Genomic DNA, 26501 nt, shown 5'->3' on the forward strand with positions numbered 1-26501 from the left:
AAAAAAAAAAAAAAAAAAAATTTAAGTGTAAATTTGCTTTCATATATATCTGCGTATTTCCACATACATGAAAGTTCCCTTTTGTCTCTGGACTTTATGCATTTGTAGCTGAGTTTGTCGGTATTCTGTGTACAACACACAGATATTTCCCCTTTCTTTCCCGAGTAAAAGAACTCACATTATGCATGTTCTGAGGACATCTCTTCTCCATTGAAAATGTTCTAGGGTTGGAGAATGTAGCTCAGTTGGTACCGTGCTTGCCTAGCTTGCATGAGGTGCTGGATTCAGTTTCCAGAATCACACAAACCAGACACAGGTACACGTACTTGTAACCCCAGCACTCAGGAAGCAGAAGGAAGAACAAGAGTTCAAGGTCATCCTCGGCTACATAGGGAGCTCTCAGGAGTGTGTCTTCCCACCCCCCAAAAGGTTATGTTTTAGGAAATTGTGCAGTTTCTTCCTCATGATTTTGTTTTTTACATTTAGTGTGTATGTGTGTGTGTGTGTGTGTGTGTGCGTGTGTGTGTGCATGCGTGCGCGTGCGTGTGTGTGTGTTTGTGTGTGTGTGTGTGTATGTGTGTGTGTTCATATTGCATGCATGCTACAGTGCTCACGGGAAGGTCAAGGACTTATGGGAATCTATCATGTGTATGATCAGACTTAAGCCCTATAGTTTGGAGGTAAGACCTTGTGTTTACTGAGCCATTTTATAGGCCTGTTCCTTATGTGTTTTACCAGCTAAGAACTTTTCTGTAGTAGGGATGAGCCATAATGTATTAATGTATTTCCAGAATATTTATTTCCATTGCATGTGGTACTACAGTGACCATCCTTCATGTATATTTTCATGTCTGTGAGTATTTCTATAGACAGATTGTTCATGGTGACATTAGTGGTTCAAGGGGAATTATATCTTAGCAGGGTGGTGGTGCATGTACTTTGAGCTATTTAGAAGCCTGTGACAGGATTGCTTGAGTCCAGAGTTTGAGAGTATTTTGGGAAACACAGCAAGATTATGTATTTAAAAAAATTTATTAGGGCTGGTGAGATGGCTCAGTGGGTAAGAGCACCCGACTGCTCTTCCGAAGGTCCGGGGTTCAAATCCCAGCAACCACATGGTGGCTCATAACCATCCGTAACAAGATCTGACGTCCTCTTCTGGAGTGTCTGAAGACAGCTACAGTGTACTTTCATATAATAAATAAATAAAAATCTTAAAAAAAAAAAAAAAAAAAAAAAAAAAAAAAAAAAAAAAAAAAAAAAAAAAATACCCTTAAGCTTTTATTTTAAAAAAAAAAAAAAAAAAAAAAAGAAAAAAAAAAAGAAAAAATAAACATTGTTTTTGACACAGGATCTAACTGTGTAGCCCTAGCTGGTCTTAATTTTACTATGTAGACCAAATTATCNGTTCAAATCCCAGCAACCACATGGTGGCTCATAACCATCCGTAACAAGATCTGACGTCCTCTTCTGGAGTGTCTGAAGACAGCTACAGTGTACTTACATATAATAAATAAATAAATAAATCTTTAAAAAAAATTATTAGCATTTAAGAGTGAGTTCAGTAAATGTATGTGAAGGGACACAGTAAGGAAACCGCTTACATGTGTGCTTTATTATTGGGGAGGGTTTTTGTTTGTTTTGATTTGATTTGTTTTCTGAGGCAGGGTTTCTCTGTGTAGCCCTGGCTGTCCTGGAACTCACTCTGTAGACCAGGCTGGCCTCAGGCTCCGAGATCCCCCTGCCCCTGCCTCCTGAGTGCTGAGATTAAAGGTGTGCACTACTCTTTTTATTGTGAACAAGAGGAAATATCCAGAGGCATCTAGAGTAGTCCAGAGCACAGAGAAAGAAGACTGAGCATGGCCTGGGTAAGGAAGAAGGAGAGCATCATGGAGACGGATAGAAAGGAAGAGAGAACAGAGGGAAGCAACGGGGGGGAGGGGGGGAGAGACAGACAGACAGACAGACAGACAGACAGACAGACAGACACATACACACAGGGAAGCAGATCAGATCATGGGTTATATAGAAGGATGAATGGCTGGGTCAAAGAACAGGCCAGCAGCCTATTGTGGACTTTGCAATGTGTAACAGGCACTTGTGACACTCAGGGTGCCCGGATGCCAGGCTGGGCCTTGATATTCTGATAGCACCACAGGTAGCCATGTGTCTCTTCCCCAGAGGTAAAGGAAATGACTTCTTCAAGTAGAAGGGAACTGGTTTCACAAGTTCCTGAGGACACCTTTATGTAACCACAGGAAATCCTCCTATAGTCACAGCCTGAGCTCATTTCTAGATATATGGACTTCCTAAGATTCATTTATTAGTGTCTACTCCCAATAGCTCTTACTAGTTTTAAAAGAAGATTTATCTACTTTTAGGTCACAGGGCTCACTATGTAGTCAGTCTAGCCTCAAACTCAGAGATTTGGATTAAAAGCATATACCACCATACCAGGCAAGATTTATTTTTATGTGTATGAGAGTTTTGCCTGCATGCATACATGTATGTGCACTGCCTGGTGCTCCCAGAGACCAGGAGAGGGCATGAATCCCCTGGAAATAGAGTTATAGATGGTTATTAAGTCATCATGTGGGTAAGGAAAACCAGGTCCTCTGTAAGAGAGCCTGTGCTCAGAACCACTGAGCCGTCTCTACAGCCCTAGTTCTTATCATCTTATACTTCCACCAACTGCATGTGAGCTTATTTTTCCATAACCTTGCCAATAATTTTTTCAATCTTTTTAGTTAATACAGTGAGCAAAAGAGAGTGAGCACCAGGGACTTCTGTGTTGCTTTGTGCCACCTACCTGTTTTCCAAGGTGTAGGGTAGATATGGGTCAGAATCTGAAGTTAGAAGGCCCTAAGACGGTGTGGTGGCTCTGTCTGTTAAGCTGGAGGCCAGCCTTGTCTAAATGCCTCCTCTGAAGGGGAGAAGGGCATGCGGAGGCTAAGTAATGTTGCAATCATTTTATTGTTGAAAATGAAAAGTCTTTATAATTAGGGAGAGCCTGCCACTCTTCCTTCTTGCTGATGAGCTTGGGTTAAAAGAGCTGAGAAATACATCTTTGTATCAAAACCATAGGGGGAAATCCCCACTGTTGGCCTTTGGGTGAGGGCAAGCAGGACAGAAATAGAAACCCAGTGTCTTTTGGCCAAGACTGGAGACCCAACAGGAGGAGCCACCAGGACACTCCAGTGTCCGCTTGCTGACCAAGAGGCAGGCAGCCTTGACATAGCTGGGGGCTTTTTCTGAGTCTGTCACTGATTGGATTACCTGTTAATGAACTAAATCTACTTAGCTTTCACTTCCTGAAATGCTGTCAGTGTCTGTTTCTGATTCCCCAAGCACACTCAACACTGAGAAAGAAGAATGGACAGAAGGCTCCACACTCAGTCTCTAATGTTTCCCTCCCAGGTGAGGGTTGTCAATGAAGAACTCTACCGGAAGACCCTGGAGGAAATTGTCCGCTCCCTGGATAAAATGGAAAATGCCAACATTCCTTCTGTGACACTCTCCAAGCGGGAGGTAGGAAAGACCCAGACCCTCTAAGAGTATTAGCATCAGGGGTTGGGAGTTGGCTCAGTTGGTGGAACCTGAGTTCAAGTTCTAGAACTCATGTTGGGGTGGTAGCATGGCCTTTATTCCCGAATGGGGGTGGGGGTGGGGGTGGGGGTGGGCAGAACAAGTGGATCTTTGAATTCAGGCTAGCCTGATCTACAGTGAGTTCCAGAGAGTCCAGGCCAGCCAGGGCTACATACTGAGCCTGTCTCAGGAAACAACTGGGGTTCACAGAAAGACGCTTTACGCTGTAGCTCTGCAGCTCCTCTGTAGAGTGAGCTGATTCTCAGGTCATGCGGCAGTTTGAGAATGGTGTTTCAGAAATGGTTTTGGAGGTAGAAGATGGAAACTTTGCTTCAGGAAATTTACTTACAAATATATCCTTGTGCTTTAGCCTGCATAGGTTACTGGTCTTCAGTGGCCACGTGCCCTCTCAGCTAAATACATTTCAAAGAGATGGTCCTTATATTCTCCCCAAGACAAATAGTGGTTCCCAGTTAGGGTGGGTGCACAGCTTGAGACGAGAACCCTGATTGTCTGGTCCTTGTTTGTTCTCAGTTCTGTTTTGAGAATGTGAAGTACATGCAGTTGCAAACCGAGTCCTTCACGATTCATAATAGCCAAGTGCCCTGTCAGTTTGAATTCATCAACAAACCTGATGAACAGGCCTACTGTAAGCAGTGGCTGACGGCCAGACCCAGCAAGGGCTTCCTCCTGCCAGGTAACCCTTCCCAGTCTTTGCTTTCTGAGTGCCCTGCCTGTCCTTTTCAGTTTTCTAAATAAGCCTTTTGCCTCTGAATGCTTTATTCTCTGCCTAAAACTTTTATTTGTTCGTTGTGTTTGAGACAGGGTCTATCTATTATGCAGCCCTGACTATCCTGGAACTCACGGTGTAGCCCAAGGTGGAGATCTGCCTGCCTCTGCTGGCTCTGAAATCACCCCCACCCCTTCCCTATAACTGAACTCACCCATCTATAAAACGTGCTGAGGAGTGTGCGCTCAGTTGTAAGAACAGTGCAGGCACTTGTGTTCTCCATAGTCGTACAGAAGGTGTTGCTACTTTAGGAGTCGCCTCCATTGCCTTTCTTCCTGTAATCAGCGATGTAAGAAGTGATGGGTAGTCATCTAGAAATGGTAGCATCTTCATCCTGTGGCAGGGTTAAGGGTGATTCCTGGCCAGCTCTCAGGCGATAACTTCCCCAGATCTGTGCAGGGGATGTTTTCATCTTACCTGGCCCAGGGCTGGTCCTCTGATCCATGCCTTCTTACTGGATTGCTTCTCCTGGGTGAAGCCATGCTCCTTAGCACTTGGGCTTCTTGAAGGTTTGTCCACTGTGCAAGTGTTCTCCTCACAGTTCCAGACTAGACTGTTTGCATTTTGAGCTTCTCCCATGCCAAGCACACAGGTCCTTATTGGGCGATCTTGTTTCCTTCTGTAGCCCTTCTGTCTCACCCTCTGCCCTCCTGCCTTTTCCTCCTCGTCTTGACTGCTCCCCAGCTGACTTTACTTTTAAAGTAAAGTCTTTTCTTTAAAAAAGTAAAGTCTTTTTCTGCAGATTCGCATGTTGAGATTGAACTGGAGCTTTTTGTAAATAATGCTACTGCCACAAAACTCAACTCCGGCAAAGACACAATTGAAGACATTCTGGTTTTACACTTGGACCGGGGAAAGGACTACTTTTTGTCCGTGTCTGGGAACTACCTGCCCAGCTGTTTCGGGTCTCCTCTCCATACATTGTGCTACATGAGGGAACCCATCTTGGATCTACCACTGAAAACTGTTAGTGAACTGGTGAGTAGCAGGCCTTGCACACCTCATTTCTATACCTACCTTCCTGGATGTAAGCATTTCGCAGCTTCCTTGAACTTGACAACACACCACCCTCCGGTCAGAATGACAGTGAGCTGTTTCTCCTGACTCCTATCTTTTCTTCCTGGCCCACTTAGACTCATGGGTGCCAGTGTGATGGAGCAGCAGCTGTGTTGGCCAGGAGGTTAGGGTACTCTCTCTTGCCTGCCTCAGTGTTGGCTGCCCTCTGTCTTGTGCACACGGACACTCAGCTCTCCAGAAGTGAGCTCAGGCTTCTCCAGCTAGAGGCCAGAGCAAGAGAGCAAAGCTAAGGTATTCCATGGCACGGCTGACAGCCTACACCCTATCAGTTCTGCCTTACTGTGTGGCTTGGAGCAAGTTGTGAAGCCAGCACAGATTCCAGCACAGAGAGACTGCCTTGCCTGCTGTGGACAGCTGCGGAAGACGGCTACACTTTCCAGTCTTTGTGTCATACTCGAGCATGCACACATGTGTGCAAGCTTTCACAGTTTGGGTGGCTGAAGTATGTGATAAACATCCCCAATGAGTCACTTTCTTGGTGAATACATGACTGTCTCAGTGTCCAATTGGTTTTCTTACGGCACACCAATTCCATTTGTGACCACACAACCTTCATGACCAGCCACCTCCCAAAGCCACCGCTACTACATACTGTCACATCGGTGGTTAAGATTCAGCATGGGATGCTAGGCATGGTGGCGCACGCCTTTAATCCCAGCACTTGGGAGGCAGAGGCAGGTGGATTTCTGCGTTTGAGGCCAGCCTGGTCTACAGAGTGAGTTCCAGGACAGCCAGGGCTACACAGAGAAACCCTGTCTCGAAAAACAAAAAAAACAAAACAAAACAAAAGATTCAGCATGGGAATCTGGGTGGGATGGAGGAGACACATTGCATAAACCTTCAGTATCCAGTAGTGCGGTAGAGAAACTTAGCCATGATCCCGTTTCTACTGAAAGTTTCCATTTAAAAGCATTATCATCTGGGGCTGAGAGGTAGCTCAGTTGATAAAGTGCTTGCCATGAAACCAGGAGGTCTTGAGTTCGGTTCCCCAGAGCCCACATAAAAGATACATGTCTGTGATCCCAGCTTGGGAGGATGGAGACAGGCTTTAGACAAATTGGAAGGTTCCAGGTTCAGTGAGAGACCCCTGTCTCAAAGAGTAAGCAGAAGTCAACTGAGGAGGACACTCAGTTGTCCTCTGGCCAACACATGCATATGTACATCCATGCACGTAACACACACCCACCCAACAAATAAGTCATCGTACTATAAGTTTGCACAGACACTGGAGGCTCCTATGGGACATCCTGACACAAGGGAACAAGCCTGGTATCGATGTAGGTAATTTGTGCACTTTTTCCTTTGAATGTGTGTTTTCAGTTAGGGACTCTTGAACTAGCCTCGCTATCATTTAATGTAGATGAAGATGGAAATCAAGGAATGGAGTTGTCACAGGTCACGTGGTGGGGCAGCAGACTTGGAGCTTGGACTTAGGGTTTTGGGCTCACGTGTGTGTGCTCTTCCCCGCTCACAGTGGAGTGCTAGGGGAACTCTTTTTCTAGGAAGTCAGGGCATATCCACCCCATTCAGGAAACTGCTTGCCCCCTCTCTCTCCATCCTTTTGGTTACCCAGTTTACCACCTGGCCTTTTTTTTTTTTTTTTTTTTTTTTTGCCTCTGGACTGTGTGATTAGTGGGTTGAGACGCTGTCCTTTCCTGTTGTTTACTGTCCTATCGCGCAGCCAGCCTGGTAGAAGTGCCGCCTCATCATGACTTGTCATACTTTTTCTTTCTTTGGAGACGTTGATGTCAGTGCAGACTGCAGATGACAGGAGCCAGTTGGAGAACCCCATGGAAATCCCCAAAGAGCTCTGGATGATGGTGGATTACCTGTACAGAAATGCTGTCCAGCAGGTAGGTGGGGTCAGGCTGCCTTGAGGAAGACCTAGAACATTTCATATGGAAAGTTTCTGTTCCCTGGGATCCACCTGTGGGTCATTATACTGGGATTTCCCATTGGGAAACAAAGCTGCCTTCCCAAGCTTCTCCCTGGTCCCTGAGGGAAGGCCTTCTGAATGTCCCCTGGGAGGTCATTTTGGAGTCTTTTGCAAGAACTCTCACCTGCTTCTGAGAATGGGAGGGGCTAGCTTGTTGACAGTTCAGGCAGAGGACAGATGGAACCCCAGGCCATGAATCTGGAGGGCTGATTTCTAGAGAGATTTTAGGCAAGCTTCCTGGGCTGGGATTTGTTGGTCAGTTTGGTCAGTCTGACTGGCTTGGCTACAGGTTAGTGTGCTCCAGGCTTCAAAGCCAGGACTGGGAGAGCAATGAGTCCTCTTAACCACTGGGTCCTCTCTCCAGCCCTCTCAGGCCATGGTTTAGATATTTTAATCTTGTAGCAAAATATCTTCCTACTTTCTCTCTCCCTCCCCGTTCCTCTCCCCTTCCTCTTCTCCCTCTCCCTCTCCGCTCATTCTTCTCCCCTCCCTACTCCTTTTCTCTATCCTCCAGTGCCAGGCTTCGAACTCAGGCCTCATGCATGTTAGGCAAGAGCTCTCTCTACTAAGCTACACTTCCATCCCAGCAACATACATTCTTAGGATATTCTGTTCTCCGTTTAATTTCAGTTTTTCTAGATAGAGTCTTAATATTATAGCACAGTCTGGCCTTGAACTTGCTATATAGCTGAGAGTGACTGAACTTTCGATTCTTCTGCCTCCATTTCCCAAATGCTGAGATTATAGCTGTGCACTGCCTCACTTGGCTTATGATGCGATTATAGCTGTGCACTGCCTCACTTGGTTTATGATGAGATTATAGCTGTGCACTGCCTCACTTGGTTTATGATGTGATTATAGCTGTGCACTGCCTCACTTGGTTTATGATGAGATTATAGCTGTGCACTGCCTCACTTGGTTTATGATGAGATTATAGCTGTGCACTGCCTCACTTGGATTATGTCGAACTCAGCTTTATGCATGCTAGGCAAGTGCTCTAACAACTGAGCTTTATTTCCCAGTTATGTTTTTGAGATAGTAGTTCACTATGTAGCCCAGGCTAATAGCCAGCTCACTAGCCCAAGACTATCTTTGACCTTATGATCCTCTCGTCTCAGCCTCCTATATGCTAGGACAATAAGTGTGTACTATGGTGCCTGGACTTTTTCACATGTTGGAGTCTGCCTCACCTCCACCCCCACTGATGTTGCAGCATCCCAAGCTGTGTTCTGTTTATCCAGTTGCTTCATTTAATTCTTGTAGCATCCTTTGGAGGAAACAGATATCCTGAAAGGCGATTCATATACAATAGTGGGGGGATTCTTAATTTATTTTTTAAAAATTGAAATTTTAAATATAAGTTGTATGTGTATGTATACGTTATTATTATTTTGACCCTGATATTGTTGCAACCCTGGGCCTCAGCTTTCTGCTGAAAGAATGTGCCAATGAGTTATATTCCTAGACCCCAGACTTCACTTTCATAAGAAATCTGTCTTCTGTGTGGATCTTTCAAATGTAACTTGTGAGCAAAACTTGTAAGATGGCTCAGCGGTTAAGAGCTCTGGCTGATATACCAGAGGTCCTGAGTTCAATTCCTAGCACCCACATGGTGGCTTATGACCATCTATAAAGGGATTCGATGGTCTCTTCTGGCATACAGGTGCCCCTGCACCCAAACACTCATATATTAAATAAATAGATAGTAGATAGATAGATAGATATAGATAGATAGATAGTTATGTTGTACTATCGTGTTGCTTTATGAAACAAATCCGAAGTATCTTGAGACTAATGGAAATGACGTTTACTGACATATTTTTATTTGCATATATTTACATAGACTTGAGAGATCTTTTGAGCCCCCCCCCGAATCTCTTTTTTTGGGGGGCAGTGTTTGAGACAGGGTTTCTCTGTGTGGCCTTGGCTGTCCTGGAACTCACTCTGTAGACCAGGTTGGCCTCAAACTCAGAAATCCGCCTGCCTCTGCCTCCCAAGTGCTGGGATTAAAGGCGTGTGCCACCACTGCTAGGCCCACATCTCATTTTGTTGTTTATTTTAGCTGAGGATCAAAGTAGCTTTTCTGTCTTGTCCATGGCATGTATAATACCTTAGGACACAGCTCTGTGAGTTTTCTCATGTACCAGATCTTGTCTTGTGTAGTGTGGCCTACCCATAGCCTTATAACACATGCCTAATGGCCTATGGTAACGCCAGCTTCAGTGACATTGCCCACTGGAATGATTCAGAAGTCTCACTACACAGCCTCATTCTGAACTTGTGTGATATGGGTGACTCAGGAAATCACTGCCAGTTTTCTGAGAAAATTATTTGTTTTTTTGTCTTTCTCCCCTCTGCAGGAAGATCTGTTTCAGCAGCCAGGTCTGAGGCCAGAGTTTGATCATATAAGGGACTGTCTAGATACTGGAATGATCGATCACCTCTGTATCCTTCAGAAATGTGTATGTGCGTGTGGGAACATGAGAGTTTTTAAAAGAGAGAAGAATATCTCAAAGCCCAGTTTCTGCTATTGTAACTTCGGCTAACAGGTTCTGCTCACTCAGCACCTGTCCAGAAGACATTACATCTGTAAGCAGTCAGTGTAGCGGGAGCTCAGGGGTCACTTGTCAAATGGCATGGTCCCTTTGAGATGTGGGCTGGCATCCTAGGTGTGAGGAGAGCCTGACTGAGCAGGCCTCACTTCTGGCACATGCTTGCCCCTGGGCCTTCTCCTAACACTGTCACCTGTTCCTTAACACTGGGCCAAAGGCGCTAACAACCATTCTGTAGCCGAAGCCTTGCTGCTTTTCCTAGAGAGTCTGCCAGAACCTGTCATCTGTTACAGTGCCTACCACAGTTGCTTGGAGTGTTCCGGCAACTACACAGCAAGCAAACAGGTGAGGGAGAGCACTGAGCTTCAGCGTGCACAGCAGCTTGACCTGGGCACACGGAGCCTGGCAGAACAGAGCGTGACAGCCTCTCCATGCAGTGACTTGGAAGATTAGCATCATTCACTCAAACCTGCTCTTCCTCTCACGTTCCCTTTGCTGTTAATAGCATCACCCTTAGTTCCCGTGACTCAACCCCGAAACCTGAGTCATTTCTGATTCCTCCCTCGCCTCCCCTCCCACGCACCCAGTCCCATTGATCCATTACTTCTCTGTTCTCCCTCATCATTGTTCAGCTTACTTGGGGCACTGCCCTGTGCTCTTGCTCCCCCTCCATCCATTTTGCATGCTACAATTAGATTGTGAATTTAGAGGTGTCATCCTGTGGGACAAACCATTCTTACCACCTTCTCACTGCTGCTTAATGACTCCTTTCCTTTTCCTTTTTTTTTTTTTTTTAAAAGATTTATTTATTTATTTCATGTATGTGGGTACACTGTCGCTGTCTTCAGACACACCAGAGAGGGCATTGGATCCCCATTACAGATGGTTGTGAGCCACCATGTAGTTACTGGGAATTGAACTCAGGACCTCAGGAAGAGCTTCTTAACCACTAAACCATCTCTCCAGCCCCCTTCCTTCCTTCCTTCCTTCCTTCCTTCCTTTCTTGTTCTTTTCTCTTTTTTTTTTTTTTTCCTTCGAGACCAGTTCTCTCCCTGTGACTCAGTCTGACCTGGACCTCAGTGTGGCCCAGATTGATCACCAATTCACCATCCTTCTGCCCCAGCCTCTCAAGTCCTGGGATCACCAGTGTTCATCACCACGCCCAGTTCCATGATTGATAGGATCGTATAGAACAGTTGCCAACAGTATGGGTTCCAGCACCTTTACTTATGTCCATTTCATCTGTGTATCTTCTGGAACCTTCCTTTTCCTAGCCCCAGCTCTCCAGCTGATTCTGTTGTGCACATCTGTGGGCTAGTCACTGGCTTCTGGTCTGGCTAACCCTTCTAAGCCTGTGCAGTTGCAGGTTCCTGCCGACTTTGCTGGCTCGTGCTCTTCCTACTTATCATTTTGCTTTCTCTTGCCTTCTTTGCCTCCAATACCCTAATCCTTGCTACTCCAAGTCTAGTTTTGTCTTGTATTCAAGACCCAACTAAAAGGCCTTGATTCCCTTAAGTCTGCGACTTTCGGTTTTAGAAGTCTGACTTCTAAGTCCGTGAAGCAGCATTTGCCCTTTGTTCCCTTTGGATACTTGTGCCAAGTGGTGAGCTTGTGAGCTGTGTGCGTTCTCAGTCCCTGGAATATAAAGGGAATATATGAGGGCACCTTGTCATGTAACTGAGTGAAGCCACAAACCCCACCTTCTCCCTCTTTCAGGTCATTTTAACTCTCCCCAACTTCCACAAAAATGTCTTCAACTACTTGATGGCGTTTTTGCAAGAATTGCTGAAAAATTCAGCAAAAAATCATTTGGATGAGAATATTCTGGGTAAGTGGCCACGTGTCGTACAAGCATCTGTTCAGAATCGCTAAGGAAGGGGCTGAATTCATGCTCCCCCCCTCTTCTCCTCCCTTGCGCCCCAAGCTCTGAAGAAGCTTCGTTTTGTTTTAACTTTTGTTTTGTTTTGTTTTGTTTTGTTTGAGACAGGATTTCTCAGTATAGCCCTGGCTGTCCTGGAACTCACTCTGTAGACCAGGCTGGCCTCAAACTAAGAAATCTGCCTGCCTCTGCCTCCCTTGTTTTAACTTTTTAAAAGGTGGTCAAATTATGTTGCTGAAGCTGGCCTCAAACTCACTCTCCTGGCCTTGGACTCAGCATCCTCTTGCCTGGGTCCCGAGTGCTGCATATGCACCATCATGCCTTGTTTTGAGCAAAGTTTCAATGCAAATGATGTGTTTGGGGGCTGGAAGTATGACTTAATGGTAGAACCCTTACCTACCATGTGTAAGAAGACCCTTGTGCTGGTTCCTTCCTTTAGCTAGACTAGCTGGCTGGCAAGGCCCCAGGACCCACCTCTCTTCCCCTCCACATCACTGGGCTTACAGGTACTTTAAGTGGGAGCTAGAGATCTGCACTCAGGTCCTGTCATATTTGCGTGGCAAGCACTGACTGTGAGGAGCCATATCCGCAGCCCCTCTTTATTTCTTCAGGCAGCCTCCCCCTGTATAGCTCGGCCTGGCCTGGAACTGAAGAGTGGTAGGCATGGAGACTTGTGCCCCCACCCCCAGCCATGTGCTTTCAGGAAGGGACTACCTGGGCATAGCGGTGCATGCCTTAATCCCAGTCTCAGGAGGAAGAGGCAGCCAGGTCCTGCCTTTAACACAGAGGGCTTGAAGTAGTCTGTTCTCTCTCCTAGTCACCCGTGTCCTCGTTGCTAAGTGGCATTTTCTGTTTCTGTTATGCGCAGCTAGCATATTTGGCAGCTTACTGCTCCGGAACCCAGCTCGTCACCAAAAACTTGACATGGCGGAGAAGAAGAAGGCCCAAGAGTTTATTCACCAGTTCCTCTGCGGTCCACTCTGAGCCTCCTCTCCTGTTTTCCTCGAGGCAGCCACCATGGTCAACCCCACCTGTTTCAGCTCAAGAACTGCCTTAAGCTGATCTGAGGCAGCTGGAAGAATGGCAGCCGCCTGTTTCTTCTACCTGTTTCTACCTGAGCCTAGACCTGCCCCTTCTCCATGCCCTTGGCTAGCACACCCATGCTGACTTGTGAAGACATGGGGGCAATCCACCATTGTAGAACTGACGTTCCACATTCAACTCTAGTTATTTAACACAAATAGCTCCCTATTCATTTTTATTTAAAAGTTTTAAATAACTGTACTTTGCCTTATTCCGCCAGCCTCCGGGACATGCAGTGAGTGCCCCATATCCCGTACTGAGCATCTCATGGTCAGACACTTGGACTAACTGAAGTCCCTGAAGGAGAATGGCTTGGACAGCACGACTCTGCTTAGAGGTTCCTGGATAAACTACTTTTAGCCATCCCAGAGGCTTCCACTGTCCAAGCCGAGGACATGTTCATGCATGGGGCAACTGTTCCCTTTCTCCTCAACTCCAAGTCCCCTCAGTCGCCCTCAAAAGCACTGAAAAAAGGGGGTTCTGGTGAAACAAGTGGGATTTTGTAGGATACCCAGTCCTCCCAACTGTATATAATGCAGCACCTCTCATATATGTAATATATTTTAATGATAAATGTATTTTTAACGGTGACTGTTTCTCTCTTTTTTAGTTATGTGTATGTGTGTGGTGGTGGTGTTACATGCATGTGTGAATGTCCTAGGAGAGGCCAGAGGCTCAGATCCCTGTGAAGCTAGAATTACAGGCGGTTGTGAACCATCCAGTGTGGGTACTGGTTTCAAAAGAACTCTAAGATCAGAGCAGTTAGTTGGTCTTAACCATTGGTCTTCTCTTCCCCCATCCTCCTCTCTCAAGAGATGGTAGTTCCTGGCAGCTAGCCCTTTGTGGCTTAAGAACAGAGCAGCTGCTCCGTGGCATTCTGGTGCTCGAGAGTCACTTATTCAACCTTACAGCAGTTTGGGCCTGAACCCTGATCTAGCCTCTAAGAGCATTGCTCCAACTTAAACGTTCTAGAGAAGTCGTTCATGGGGTAAATAAGCATTAGCTTATATGAGGGTCTAAAAATTACATTTACAGGAATATAATAGAAACACGAGAAAAATATCTTCTTGGGCTTTGAAATATTGCTGCCAGCTAGTGGTTTCCAAGGGTCGGTAGGATGAGTGTTAAGAGCTGACAGGGGACTGGCCAGTAGGTGGCGCTGACCCTTCCTAGAGCCAAAAGTCTCCTTAAGGAAGGTTGGAACCGCTAGCTCCCGCGGGCGCGTGAGGACGAGAAGTGTCTGGAGCGCTCTGCTCAGCGTTCCGGTCCTGGGGGGGAGCCTCAGCTAGGTGAACTATGCTGCGTGGGTACAGTGGGGCGAGAAGAGGGATGCCGCGGGCTGCCCTACGCATCTGGAAGGCGGCGGCCGACTGCATCCTTCCTGCTGCAGCTGTGGACGCAGCTGGGGCCGAGAACACCTCGACTTCAAGGCCGATGTCACGGAGTCTCCCGCGCCCGAAACAGCGGGCTCCCTACAGTCAGCGTCCCCGTGCGGCACCGGAGAGCGCCCGACTCCACTCGCCCCGCCCACAGCCCGCTGGGGAGAGGCGCGGTCTCAGCCCCCTGGATAGCCGAAGCCAATCCCGAGCAGCAGCGGGCGCAGGGCTCCCCGGGCCTCTCCTTCCTCCGGAAAGCGGAAGCGGAAGTGACGCTAGGGACAGGTGGGGGCAATCATGGTGCCGCTGGGGAGGGGAGAAGCTGCCGCTGCCGCCGTTGCCGGGAGCCGCGGAGGTAAAAGCAGAAGCTGGACTCAACTGGGGCTGGAACTACCCGGGGGGTACGGGACTGGGGCTCCCCGCGGAAGCCATTCCCGGCTGAGACTTCATTCCACTCACCCGAGGGACCCCACCCCTCCTCCGTTTCCATGGGGATGGGTATCCAGCCCCCCTTCTCTGTTTCCATGGAGACCCGGACCCTGCCCCTCTTCGCCCTGCTCGTAGCCCCCAGACTGCCTCGGGGTTTTTCTCTGTAGCCCTGGACTAGGGGTGCCTTCCCGGTCAGGGTCCTCATGCCAGTCGCTCAGAGGTGCTGGGTTCGCAGTCCTCGGCCACCCTCACACCTCCTGGTCTTGTTACGGAAAGTTGGTCTCTGCGTTACCGCCGAAGGTGCCGGGGCAGCCCACCGGGACTCTTATCTCTCCTCTCAGATACAGAGAAACGTGTATTTCTGGGGTTGCGTAAGCAAAGGTTCGGGCTGGTTCCTCTCAGATTAGATCCCTTGACCTGTGCCTGGTAACTATCTCGCCTTCTTGTCACTCCGGCTAGTAAAGGCTCACTTTGCCGACTCTCAGCAGAAGAGAAAGTGCAGAACCAGGTTGAGAACTAAGTGATGTGCTGGTTATTTTAAATTCTCCTTTTGTGTCTGCCAAATCCACATTTGTAGAACCTGTGTGTTTTCGGGTGAAGGAGGAATCACCATTCCAGACCATGAAAGCTTCAAATTTGGTAATTTCCTCAAGAGACTATCTTCAAAGAGAGACCGTCTGCATGTCTGTCATTCATTTTGCTGATATTTCCTGAGCTCCTCATGTCAGTATTGCTTATGTTAAGGACAGCCTTTCGGGGCAGAAAGCCTAGTCACTCTGTACAGGTGTACTCTCTGGTCCATATCATGTTTTACGATATAAATAATTAAAGTGATTTGCATCAGCTACTCCTTATTAGGGTGTAGCCCCTCCACCCCATGTGTTCTAGAAATGACAGAAGGAAGCCACCCTTTTTCTACTGTTTGACAGGATTGTACTTTACCTGCAGTTTCTCTTTCTGTATGAAACAGGAAGCACTGGTTCCACTGTAGAAAGGCAGGCACAAAGAGGTGGCCCCAAAGCGTAAAGGGCAAAAGGAGGATTTGGAGGTGATTATGTTCAAAGCATTGTTTCTGCACCACCAACTACGTGAGGCTGTGGCACTGCCTCACAGTGTGACTGGAGGGAGGGTGTTGGGCTGGGAGCGCCTCACTTAAGGTTTGTAGCCACTCTTTGTCTAAGCAGCCACCTGTTTGCTCTTTTTATCCTCATTAGCTGCATAGATCCATCTTTAAAGTATGTGACAGTAGAAGGTCTTGTGAATACCAACTTTGAAATTTTGGGGGGGAAAAAAAGATTTGCTTTTTCTTTAACAGTGTGTCAGATTTTAAGTAATCTAAGGAAGATTATTATTATTATTATTTTTGCTTTGGTTTGCTTCTGTGTGTGTGTAATATTTTTTTTTGTTTGTTTTTTGTTTTTTGTTTTTCAAGACAGTGTTTCTCTGTGTAGCCCTGGCTGTCCTGGAACTCACTCTGTAGACCAGGCTGGCCTCGAACTCTGAAATCCGCCTGCCTCTGCCTCCCAAGTGCTGGGATTAAAGGCGTGTGCCACCACCGCCCGGCACGTGTGTGATTCTTGCTGTGTATCTCTGGTTCACCTGGAACTCAAGAGAGATCCAGCTTGCTTTGCCCCTCAGGTGCTGGGGTTAAAAACATTCACCACCATCCCTAGGCCTGGATTGCTCTCTGTCTTTTTGTTTTGAGACAGGGTCTCACCACCAACTCTGATTGGCCTGGAACTTGATATGTAGACCATGCTGGCCTTGAACACTCAGAGGTCTGCCTGCCGCTGCATCCCAAAGTCTGGGATTAGCACTTTGCTTTGCTCTTTAAAATGACGGAAAGCCTAAGGATCACTTTAGGTCGTAGGTGGGTCTTGCACTGTGGTTCTAACTCTGGTGTTGTCTATTGCAGAAAGGCCGTTACCTTTTCATTTCTCACAATTGGGCTGAGCACACGTGAGCCATGGGGGAACACAGTCCAGACGACAACATCATCTTCTTTAAGGGAGAGGAGGATGACCTAACCCCACATGACAAGATGCTCAGGTTTGTGGATGACAACGGACTGGTGCCTTCCTCATCTGGAACTGTTTATGATAGGACCACTGTTCTCATAGAACAGGACCCTGGCACTTTGGAGGATGATGAAGACGATGGACAGTGTGGAGAACACTTGCCTTTTCTGGTGGAAGGTGAAGAGGGCTTCTTAATAGATCAGGAAGCAATGTCCCAGGGTTACGTACAACACATTATCTCACCAGATCAAATTCATTTGACTATAAACCCTGGTTCCACACCCATGCCAAGAAACATTGAAGGTGCGACTCTCACTCTGCAGTCAGAATGTCCAGAAACGAAACGGAAAGAAGTAAGTAACGCCGCAGATGAGGGCCCAGTGTGGCTTTGGGGCAGCTCCTTCCACAGCGCGCTAGCAGTTTTAACTGGGGGTTAAAGGAGCTCCTGGGCTTAGAGCCTTCTGTAGTCTTGCCTGTCAACAGCACATCTGCGTCCTGTTTTGTTGTGACTGCTTTCTAGAACTTTCGGATTGTATGGCCACATTGTAATTGAGGAATACTACATTGTAATATCTCAGATTTTCCTCTCCAAATCATAAATAAAATAGAAATTTCACCAAAGTGAATTCATGTTTATACTGCGAAAGTAACAGCATGGCTTCTCTGATAGCCAAGTGACTAGATTTGTGTGTAATAACTAGAGCTGGCTGTAAGTGATTTGTTTTGGAGATGCCTGTAGGAGTATGCTTTGCTAATTTAGTGAGTGTTTAATGGATAGTAAAAGGAAATTTGTATAATCCAGGCAAGAATCCACCAATGAGATGAGGTTAGCTAAAGGTTGTCACATTCACGTTCAGGAACTGTGCATGATGTAATGCCTTTCAGGGTATCTTGGAAACCATAAAGCATCTTACAGGTTGTAGTTCTGCATTTGAACGAGATGAATGATACGGCATAAAGGCAGGAGTGGTAAACACCATCCAGGAACTAGTGCTGCAGGTTAATCTGAAAATACCAGGTCACTGGCAGTTATAGTGCTGAAGACTAACGTCAGGTACCACCAAGCAGAAATAGGCTTCATTTCTTGAGGAAATAGTTTCCTTTTCTGATGCAATGAAGGTTTGAAATTATATACAGCTTGTACAAATGACTGCCTCGTGACATTTGTCTTTTCCTTTTTAACCTTAGAATCTCAGCATTAAAGTTTCAGTTAAGGGTGGAATGCCTGCCTACCGTACACGAGGGATTGAGCTTTAGTACTGCAAATCAATGAATAAGTAAATACCTCAGAGCTGTAAATACCTTAGAGAGACCATTATGTCCTCCCTATAGCTACGAAGCGTTTTCTTGTGCAGGACTGAAGTCTGCCTTCTTGTGCTGCTCTAGCCTCCGGCTCTGTCCTGAGAACCGCTCTTCTATGGGGCAGCCTCACACACTTAAAGGTCCCATCATGGGTTTTGGTACAAGCTAGCCATCTACACTCAAAATACCTTTCTGATGGCATTTCTTCCCAGCCACCCATCAGTTTGGTTGCCTTTAACTGAAGGAATTCTACTTTTCCAAAGTCCCTTTAAAATCTGGAGTTGAGCATAATCTCCCAAGAGTGAGTCAGCCTGGCCAATCGTGTAGCTCTTATCTCTCTCTTCATCTGGACACTGAACTACAGTGACTCTGTCATCTGTGTTTTATTATCAACATCTCACTGTTGGCTTGTGCTTGGAAACCTCTAGAAGAATGGTTCTCAGTCAAGGGCAATTCTCCCCCCAGGGAAGACGAACCCCTTTCATTTCACAATTTGATTGTCACAATGGGAGGTGCTAACTGGAATCCCTAGGTAGGGGCTAAAGATACTTCCTAATATGCAGAACAGCCTCTGACGAATACTTAGCCCAGATGTCCACAGAGCTTGGAGAGAGAGCCCTGCTCTGCATTATCGTGGGCACAGCTGTCAAGTTATGTGCTGGTGCCGGTAGACAGGCTTAGTGTAAGCCTTTGGAGTGTCTCTAACCTGACCTTTTCTTGTTGGCTTCAGCCGGGTATGTAAGCTTGTAGGGGTTCATCTGCCTTCAACTGACTCTGTTGTTGCTGTTCTTTTTGAGATGTCTCATGTATCCCAAGCTGGCTGGCTTTCAGTTTGCTGTGTGGTTAAGGTTGACCTTGAACTCCAGATCTCCTGCCTTCCCCTTTCCAGTGCCAGGATTACAGGTGTGCACTGGCCTCACAACGGTTGTGTCGAGCAAGGTACTGCAGGTGATGGTGATTGGCAGGCTAGAGATAGAAGGCTGTGGTGTGAATGTTAAAGTGGTAGATGCACAGGGGGCCGGCGCTGTATTTGGGAGCTGCATTTGGGAACTGTGTGGTCAGGCAAGCCGTTATGGTGGTCGTAAAGATGTGTTCAAAGTGTCTAGCCTGCTCCCCTCTTGTCCTTACAGACTGTGTGGTCTCTGTTTTAACTAGTCAACTCTCCCATTATAACCCAATATCATTCATAGACAGTGCATAAGTGGGCTGGGGGTGGAGCTCAATCAGGATATCACACCACAAGGCCCTGGGTCCCATTCCTAACACCACCGTAAAACAAAAAGATAGTATGTAAATGTTTGTACTGGCCAGAATAGACTTATTGGCTCTAGTTTGTCAACCCTTGGACTAGAATCCAGAGAGTAGCAGGGAATACGGATGGAAAGACAGCAAAGGTCCAAATCTAGAGAGCAATGAGGGCTTGCTGAGGGTTCGTGCTGTTTTAGAAGCAGTGGGAGCCTTGAGGATTTGGGAGCCAGGAGTAAGGTGATTAGAGAAGCATTTTAGAGCCAGGAGTAACGGTGCACGCCTTTAGTCCCAGCACTTGGGAGGCAGAGGTGGAAACAGATGCAGGAGAGTCTGAGTTTGAGGCCAGCCTGGTCTACATAGTTCCAGGACAGCCAAAACTATATAGTGAGACCCTGTTTGTAAAGAAAGCAAACCAGTAGCATTTTAGAAGGAATGCCTTGGCAGGAGGCAGGGAGCTGAGAGGCAAAGAAAGCCAGGCCTTGATGGCCCGCTAGAAGACATGAGTTTCATTTAACTGATGAAGGGAAGAACTAAGACCGGAGGAACTAGGGATGGTGTTGGAATTTGCATAAGGAGCCCTGAGTCAAAAGTCAATCTTAGGTTTTTTGTCTAAATATTTCATGAAAAGATTCATCAAGGACTGACTAGGTGAGGCGGTACACATCTTGAATCTTGGCACTCAGGAGGCAGAGGCAAGTTGATCTGAGTTCAAAGCCACTCAGGGCAACACAGTGAGATCCTTTCTGAGTTGTTGTTGGTTGATGAGCGGGTGAAGAGCCTACCTTGGTGGATAACTTCAGACATGCTCAGGCTGCATGCTGAAGACAGAGTGGTTCTTCCACCCCTTCCCTCCCCCGTCTAAACGGTGAGTGAGTCTGTTAACAAGAATTGGGTCAAGAAGAGGGAAGTTCAGTGGGGAAATGAGTAAGTTTATTTGGCGCGTATTGAATGTGTAGCCCTTGGGAATAAGGAGCAGAGGTGAGACTTACTGGAACTGTAGGTCTAAAGTCAAGGAAATGACGATCCTCAATCCCTTTGGGGCGGCAGTGTGAACTAGGGAAATGGCGGGGGGAGGGAGGGAGGGAGGGAGGAGAGAGAGAGAGAGAGAGAGAGAGAGAGAGAGAGAGAGAGAGAGAGATAACAGTAGTCAAGGGGGTAGGTGGAATGTGCCGTTCTGGACTCTGGATCAGGAAGGCTGACTTCCTGTGTGACCTGAGAGGGGCTCCGGAACCAGAGAGGATAGTTCTGTCTCTTGTTTGGTTGCCTCTCACATTTTGAAACGGCCTTTAGTTGAGCCCAGGGTGCAGAGCGTTTGAATGAGGGAGAAGTGAGCCGGGATGAGAGATCAGGAAGCAGGAAGCATTTTGTTTTTCAAGTTTGATACTTGTAAGAAGAAGAAAAAAAAGCATTGAGACGGTAGCAGTTCACAGGCATTGAAACTTTTAAGTTTAGGAGGTTTGAGCTGGGGCCGGGTGGTGGTGGTGCATGCCTTTAATCCCAGCACTTGGGAGGCAGAAGCAGGTGGATTTCTGAGTTTGAGGACAGCCTGGGCTACACAGAGAAAGCCTGTCTTGGAAAAAACAAAAACAAAAACAAAAAAAGAAAAAGAAAGTTTGAGCTGGGTGTGGCGGCTCACACCTTTAATCCCAGCTCTGGGGAAGCAGAGGCAGATGGAGTTCTAGGCCAGCTAGGGCCACATAGTGAGACCCTGTCTCTAAACTAATTAATTAATAAATTAATTAAAAGTTTAGGCATAGTTTAGGGCCCAGCTTTAGCCTGCCTCTGGTTGATGATTACTGTTGAGTGTTCATGGTAAGCACATGTTTTGAGACATGTTACGAAGACCCATAGCCACACTGCTTCAGAACTTATCAGGACGTTTGGTTTGGTAATAACTAAGAAAAAAGAAAATACAGAACTTTCTAAATGCTGTAAGCTAATGCTATAAAACATTTTCCAGGCGATTAGTAGAACACATTTTTTTGGTGGGGGGGATGCTGACCTAGGCAGAAGAGAAGATGGGCAGGAGGGAGAGCTTGTGCAACCTGATAGTAGCTGTCCCTGTCCTGTTTGGTGCTCCTTACCAATTAGTTGCTTCTGTTTGCAAGCCTGGCTTGCCCCAGTGGTTTCTTCTGGCCATTTAATCAGGACCAGGGCAGGATGAAGGATGCTATGAACTTTTTCCAGTGACTGTGGGTGTATGTATCATCCATCATACAGGTTCTTCCCTTCAGTTTTAACATCTTCTACATGAGTTCTAGGTAGAAGATTCTATAAGCTAGACTTCTTTGCGTTGAGTCATTACCCTGCAGCTTGGTAGGTTTGGGGCTGCCATGGGGATCAGGAAGGAGCAGCAGCTGTGGCCCTAGTCTCTGGAAGTCGAACATCCGGGCTTGCCTTTCAGAAGCACACTCTCACCTCAGTCACTGATTGACACTGCTTTTATTTTGGCTTCCAAATCCACTTCGTCAGCCGGAGGAGGCTGGTGTTGACCGATGATAACAGCTGCATGATCTTTAACCACTTTTGTCCCTGAAACCTGTTTGAAGGCTGCCCTTTTCTGCTGCACGGCATTCCCAGATACTGCTCTGGAGAAGCGGGAGACTTTGATAACTACTAGGTCTTCTTGGCTTCCTAAGTAGCTTAGCTTTCAAGTCAGCTGCTAGCCTGACGCTCCTGTTTATTCCCGATCATTCCTTTGTCTTCTTTAGTGTGCTATTGACTTTATTGATTGCTTTATTGTTATTAGTTTTCATCATGCTTGTCTTGCGCAAAAACCAAGCCAACCAGAACCTTGCCACATATACCATCTCTTCCTACCACAGGCCCTCTGGGCACCCTGACTCTTCCTTCACAAAATGGGTTCTCAACCTTACTGCTTTCTCCCTGCTGATTGGTAGCTTTTGAGAGGTTCCCTCAAAACATTGTCCTTCTGCTCAAACACCACCCATATACTGGAGGGCTTCCCATCCAGGTTGCTAAGCAGCTGTTCCTCTGGTGGGTTTGAGTGGTCCGTGGTTCCCCAAACTTTCTTGCATCTCTGTTCTTCCAGAGAACTGGCCAGGAGCCATTCGGTTGCTTGCTTACCTCCTCTGTCAGCTCCACAGTAGGAGCACACTGCATCCTCCGCCCTTACCAACCTTCCCTCTTTGCGGCTGACCAGTTGGGAGGGCTCGCAAGCCAGACATATCCATGATGCCCTAAATATACCAAACATTATGAACAAAAATTAATAAAGCAATCAGTAAGCCAGCTGCACACTAAAGGAGGCAAAGCACCAGCCGGGAAAGAAGGGTCTTTCTTGCAAGAACGCAGTTCAGTGTTCCAGAAGTTTGCTCCCAGGTATTGTAGAGATTGGATTACCTTCAGAAGCATTCCAAAAGGAGGGAAGAGCTCTTTCTCTTGCCTAGTCGTCGTCGTCGTCGTCGTCGTCGTCGTCGTCGTCGTCGTCGTCGTCCTCCTCCTCCTCCTCCTCCTCCTCCTCCTCTTCATTTATTTATTTATTTATTTATTTATTAATCTTAGATTAAAATGTTTGGTTGGTTGGTTTGGTAGTTTTTTTGTTTGTTTTCTTGCTTTTTGAGGCATGATCTCTATGTAATTCTGGCTGTCCTGGAGCTTGCTGTGTAGACCAGGTTGGCCTCAAGCGCATAAAGATTCTCCTTGTCTCAGCCTCCCAAGTACTGGGATGAAAGGTGTGAGCCACCACACCTAGCTGAATTTTCTTAGCCTGACAGATCTTAAGTAAGAATAAATGGATCAGAAGCAGCATGCCCTGAACCCACAGTGCCAGCCCCTGGCAGCTAGAGCAGAAGCTCGCTGTGAGTTTGAGGCTGCGCTGGGCTACATGGTACTTTCCTGGCCTGCTGGGTTACAAGGAGAAAGCCTGTCCCAGGAAAACAAAAGGGAGCAGAACAAAAAGAAGGGGGTTTGACCCTAGTGGTCAGAGCCTTTTGACAGTTTGTCCTTTGTTTTAGGGCTGATTCCAGTCTTGTTTCTCAGTGGCAGTCCTCGGGGAGTGGAGCCATGAGCTCAGAAGCTCGCCTGTGCTGGAGGGGAGCCGCCCGCCTTCCACTGCACACCACGGTTACATTTCTTCACAGCTCTCTTCACAGCTCGCTGTTCAACTCCCACAGGATTGCCATTCAGATGTAGGACGGAAGAACCCGTCACTGACTAAAAGGGTAGTGGGAAGGATCCATTCATTTTTTTCCTCCAAGGTTTGACTTAACTGACGTTTACTAGACGTCAGGACTGATAATCAATCGTCCAGTGCTCTGAGAACAGCCGGGAAGGCTGGTGGCTCCCTGTGGCTCTGTTGGAGTCCAGAGCGGAATGTTAGTTCCCCGTGCCACCAGGTGAAGCCGGTTTGTCAGCGTGTCTCCTCCATGTTAGCTTGTGTGTTGCTTGTCTCTCTGTCCCATCACAGAGGCCCTCTGGCCTGGCAGAGGGACATGCTGGTTTTATGTCACACGAGTTTTTAAAGTTGGTACCTATGGTAGGTGTTCCTGGTCTTAAGCTGATCTTTGACATGGACTATGTTAGGTACTGCTGACATCTTGTTCATGTGAGAAAGTGCTTGAGTTTTAGAGCTCTCCCCTTATTTAAATGGAGCTTTTTCCAAAAGTGATTTCTTTGAAAGATGATTTCAACTTCGGTATCGTCTGTGTTGTAGTGTGTTTTAGCTCTGCAGCCTCAGACAGGCTGTTCTCCTTCCTCATTTGTAAAATGGAGATAAAAATAGCCCACTGCGTCCTTCTGGGAAGATTCAGTGAGATGTGTATATATGAAGTGTACATCAGTATATGCCTCAGACATCAGGCCCCACGTCTGGTACATCAGTTGTTCAGTTGTATGTCCTCTCGCTTTTTCTTTCTCACTTGTGCCCAAAGGTTCGGAGGTCATCTCCAATTTCAGAAAGGTTAAACATATCAAGGCTTCTTTGCAAGAAACAGTTTTGGAAAGCATGCTCTTCTTGAGACAGCTGTAAATGATGTTTGGAGGAAGAGGCAGACAAATCTATCTTCTGGGCTACATAGTTCAAGGCTAGTTTGAAACTGTCTTAAAAGTGGGTGGTGGGGGTGGCAGATGTGATTGGGTCCTAGGGGAGCTCACAGATCTAATAAGCTGAACTTTCATATTAACATCACTATAACTGATGGGCTGTTGGTATGGTTTTTGGTGGTTGTTTAGGGGGAGCTGGGAACTGAGCCTAGGGTCAGACGATGCTAGGCCAGGGCTCAACCACTAAGCTATACTCCCAGCTATCTTTTGTTGTTATTTTGTTGTTGTTGTTTTTCGAGACAGGGTTTCTCTGTATAGCCCTGGCTGTCCTGGAACTCACTTTATAGACCAGGCTGGCTTCGAACTCAGACATCCACCTGCCTCTGCCTCCCGATTGCTGGGATTAAAGGCGTGTGTTACCATGCCTGGCCTTTTTTTTTTTTTTTTTTTTTTTAAATTTAAGTTTATTTATATGTGTAAGTATTTTGCCTGCATGTATGTCTATACCTGGAATATGTGGAGGCAGAAGACACCCGATCTCCTGTAACTAGAGTTGCAGCCAATTGAAAGCCTCTGGGTGCTAGGAATTGAGCCTGGTTCCTCTGGAAGAGCAGTCAGACTTCCTAACTGCTTAGCCATCTCTCTGGTTCCCCTTTGAGACAGTTTTTAGACAGATGTGCATGTTCTCCCTAGATTGTTCCAGCCGGCTTGGAACTCATGCTGTAGTATAGGGAGTATTGATTGTACTGGAATTTCCTTTCCATATCTTCAGATGAGCCATCAGACCAAGCTTTTAACTGTGTTATGAAATGGGGGTGTTTTGCCACAAGTAATCTTTTGTCCCCATTCTTGGCTTTTTTAATCTCCTTGGTACCAGGCCACCAAAAGTTACTCCCATGGTGGACATTTGGGGCACCAATATCCTACAGCTAAAAGTGAAGGCTTAAGAATAATTCTATATTTCACCCTTTGAACAACCATAAAGTAGACACTGTTAAATGTTAATTTTTTTATAGAGGAAAAAAAATTGAAGCATAGAAACAACTATTCCCAGTGCTGGGAGGCAGAGACAGGGGGATCCCTAAGTGTTCTCTGACTATCAAGATTCAGTGAGAGACACTGTCTCAAAAAATAGCATGAAGGCCTGGGGTGGAGGCGCACGCCTTTAATCCCAGCACTTAGAAGCAGAAGCAGGCAGATCTCTGAGTTTGAGGTTAGCCTGGGATACATAGTAAGACTCTGCCTGTAAATAAATAAGATAGAAGACAAGCAATGTCAGCTTCTGTCTTGTGCTCGCTAACACACAAGTGCACACACCCTCATACACGCATACCCCATGAGCACACACCTCCAAGTAGAAGTATCCACCTTTCAAGTGGTAAAGCTGAGACTTGAACCGAGGACTATCTGATGCTGAAGTCATTGCTTTTTATGATAACACAGAAGTTTACAAAGGTGGGACTCAAGATGTAGGCCTGTCTGCTGATAACGGGGCTGAAAAATGAAAGGGCAAGTGGGTGTCCTTAGTTCTGCACGGGTGGAGGGGTAAGGTTTCAACACAGCCGTGGAGAGTGAAGGACGGATGAATTCGGCTCTGGTGGGCATTGGAGAAAGGGAGTTGTTCAGAGCGCTTAGAGTTGTGATTTGAGAGTTTTGGTTGTCCATTTGGAATAGAAGAAATCAGTGCTATTATGGAGAACAGTTTTGCTATGGGGAAAAGGGACAGGACGTCACTCGCAATGGAGAAGAAAGGACAGAGTTTGATGTTCTCCCCCTGGGGTTTTTTGTTGGTCTGTTTGTTTCTCCTTTTTGGAGACAGGATCTTGCTATAGTACAGCCATTGCTAGCCTAAAACTTGCTGTTGAGATCAGTCTAGCTTCAAAGTTAGGGCAATCCTCCTGCTTCTGTTTCTGCTTTCTGAGTGCTGGGATCAAAGGCTTGCACCAGCACCCTCAGTCAGGAAAGTGGGTTCTGTAGCTGTAACCACCAGCCAATCATTTATTTATGAGTGTTCGTCTGCTCTGGGCGTAGAACTCTCTCTCTTTATTGTCCCGTGTACAGTTGAGTTCTCCCCGATTCCCTTTTTCTTCCAGCAGAAGTCTAGGCTTCCCCCCCCTCCCGCTCTTACTTGAGGAGAGTTTTGTTGTCTGAAGTTCTTTTCTGCTTGAGCTCATCTGCACCTGTCCTCCTTCGCCCCCTGTCGCCTGAGCTCTGTGATCATC

At 46.8% G+C, this 26501-nt stretch overlaps 2 protein-coding genes across 5 annotated transcripts in view; both read left to right on the plus strand.

Moving 5' to 3' along the window:
* Positions 1 to 13493, plus strand: part of Inpp5b (inositol polyphosphate-5-phosphatase B) — a 66682-nt gene extending 53189 nt beyond the window's left edge. For all 3 annotated transcript variants that reach the window (XM_029540132.1, XM_029540133.1, XM_029540134.1), the window contains 8 exons: positions 3418 to 3528; positions 4120 to 4282; positions 5118 to 5353; positions 7192 to 7305; positions 9749 to 9833; positions 10158 to 10285; positions 11657 to 11768; positions 12688 to 13493. In XM_029540132.1, the coding sequence (XP_029395992.1) occupies positions 3418 to 3528; positions 4120 to 4282; positions 5118 to 5353; positions 7192 to 7305; positions 9749 to 9833; positions 10158 to 10285; positions 11657 to 11768; positions 12688 to 12803 (1065 nt within the window). In that variant the 3' untranslated portion in view covers positions 12804 to 13493. The remainder of the gene's footprint in view (positions 1 to 3417; positions 3529 to 4119; positions 4283 to 5117; positions 5354 to 7191; positions 7306 to 9748; positions 9834 to 10157; positions 10286 to 11656; positions 11769 to 12687) is intronic.
* Positions 13494 to 14567: 1074 nt separating this feature from the next.
* Positions 14568 to 26501, plus strand: part of Mtf1 (metal regulatory transcription factor 1) — a 45113-nt gene continuing 33179 nt past the window's right edge. For both annotated transcript variants that reach the window (XM_029539591.1, XM_021200322.2), the window contains exons 1-2: positions 14568 to 14633; positions 16623 to 17078. In XM_029539591.1, the coding sequence (XP_029395451.1) occupies positions 16674 to 17078 (405 nt within the window). In that variant the 5' untranslated portion in view covers positions 14568 to 14633; positions 16623 to 16673. The remainder of the gene's footprint in view (positions 14634 to 16622; positions 17079 to 26501) is intronic.

The sequence above is a fragment of the Mus pahari genome, chromosome 6, assembly GCF_900095145.1.
Source record: "Mus pahari chromosome 6, PAHARI_EIJ_v1.1, whole genome shotgun sequence".
NCBI classification, from domain to species: Eukaryota; Metazoa; Chordata; class Mammalia; order Rodentia; family Muridae; genus Mus; species Mus pahari.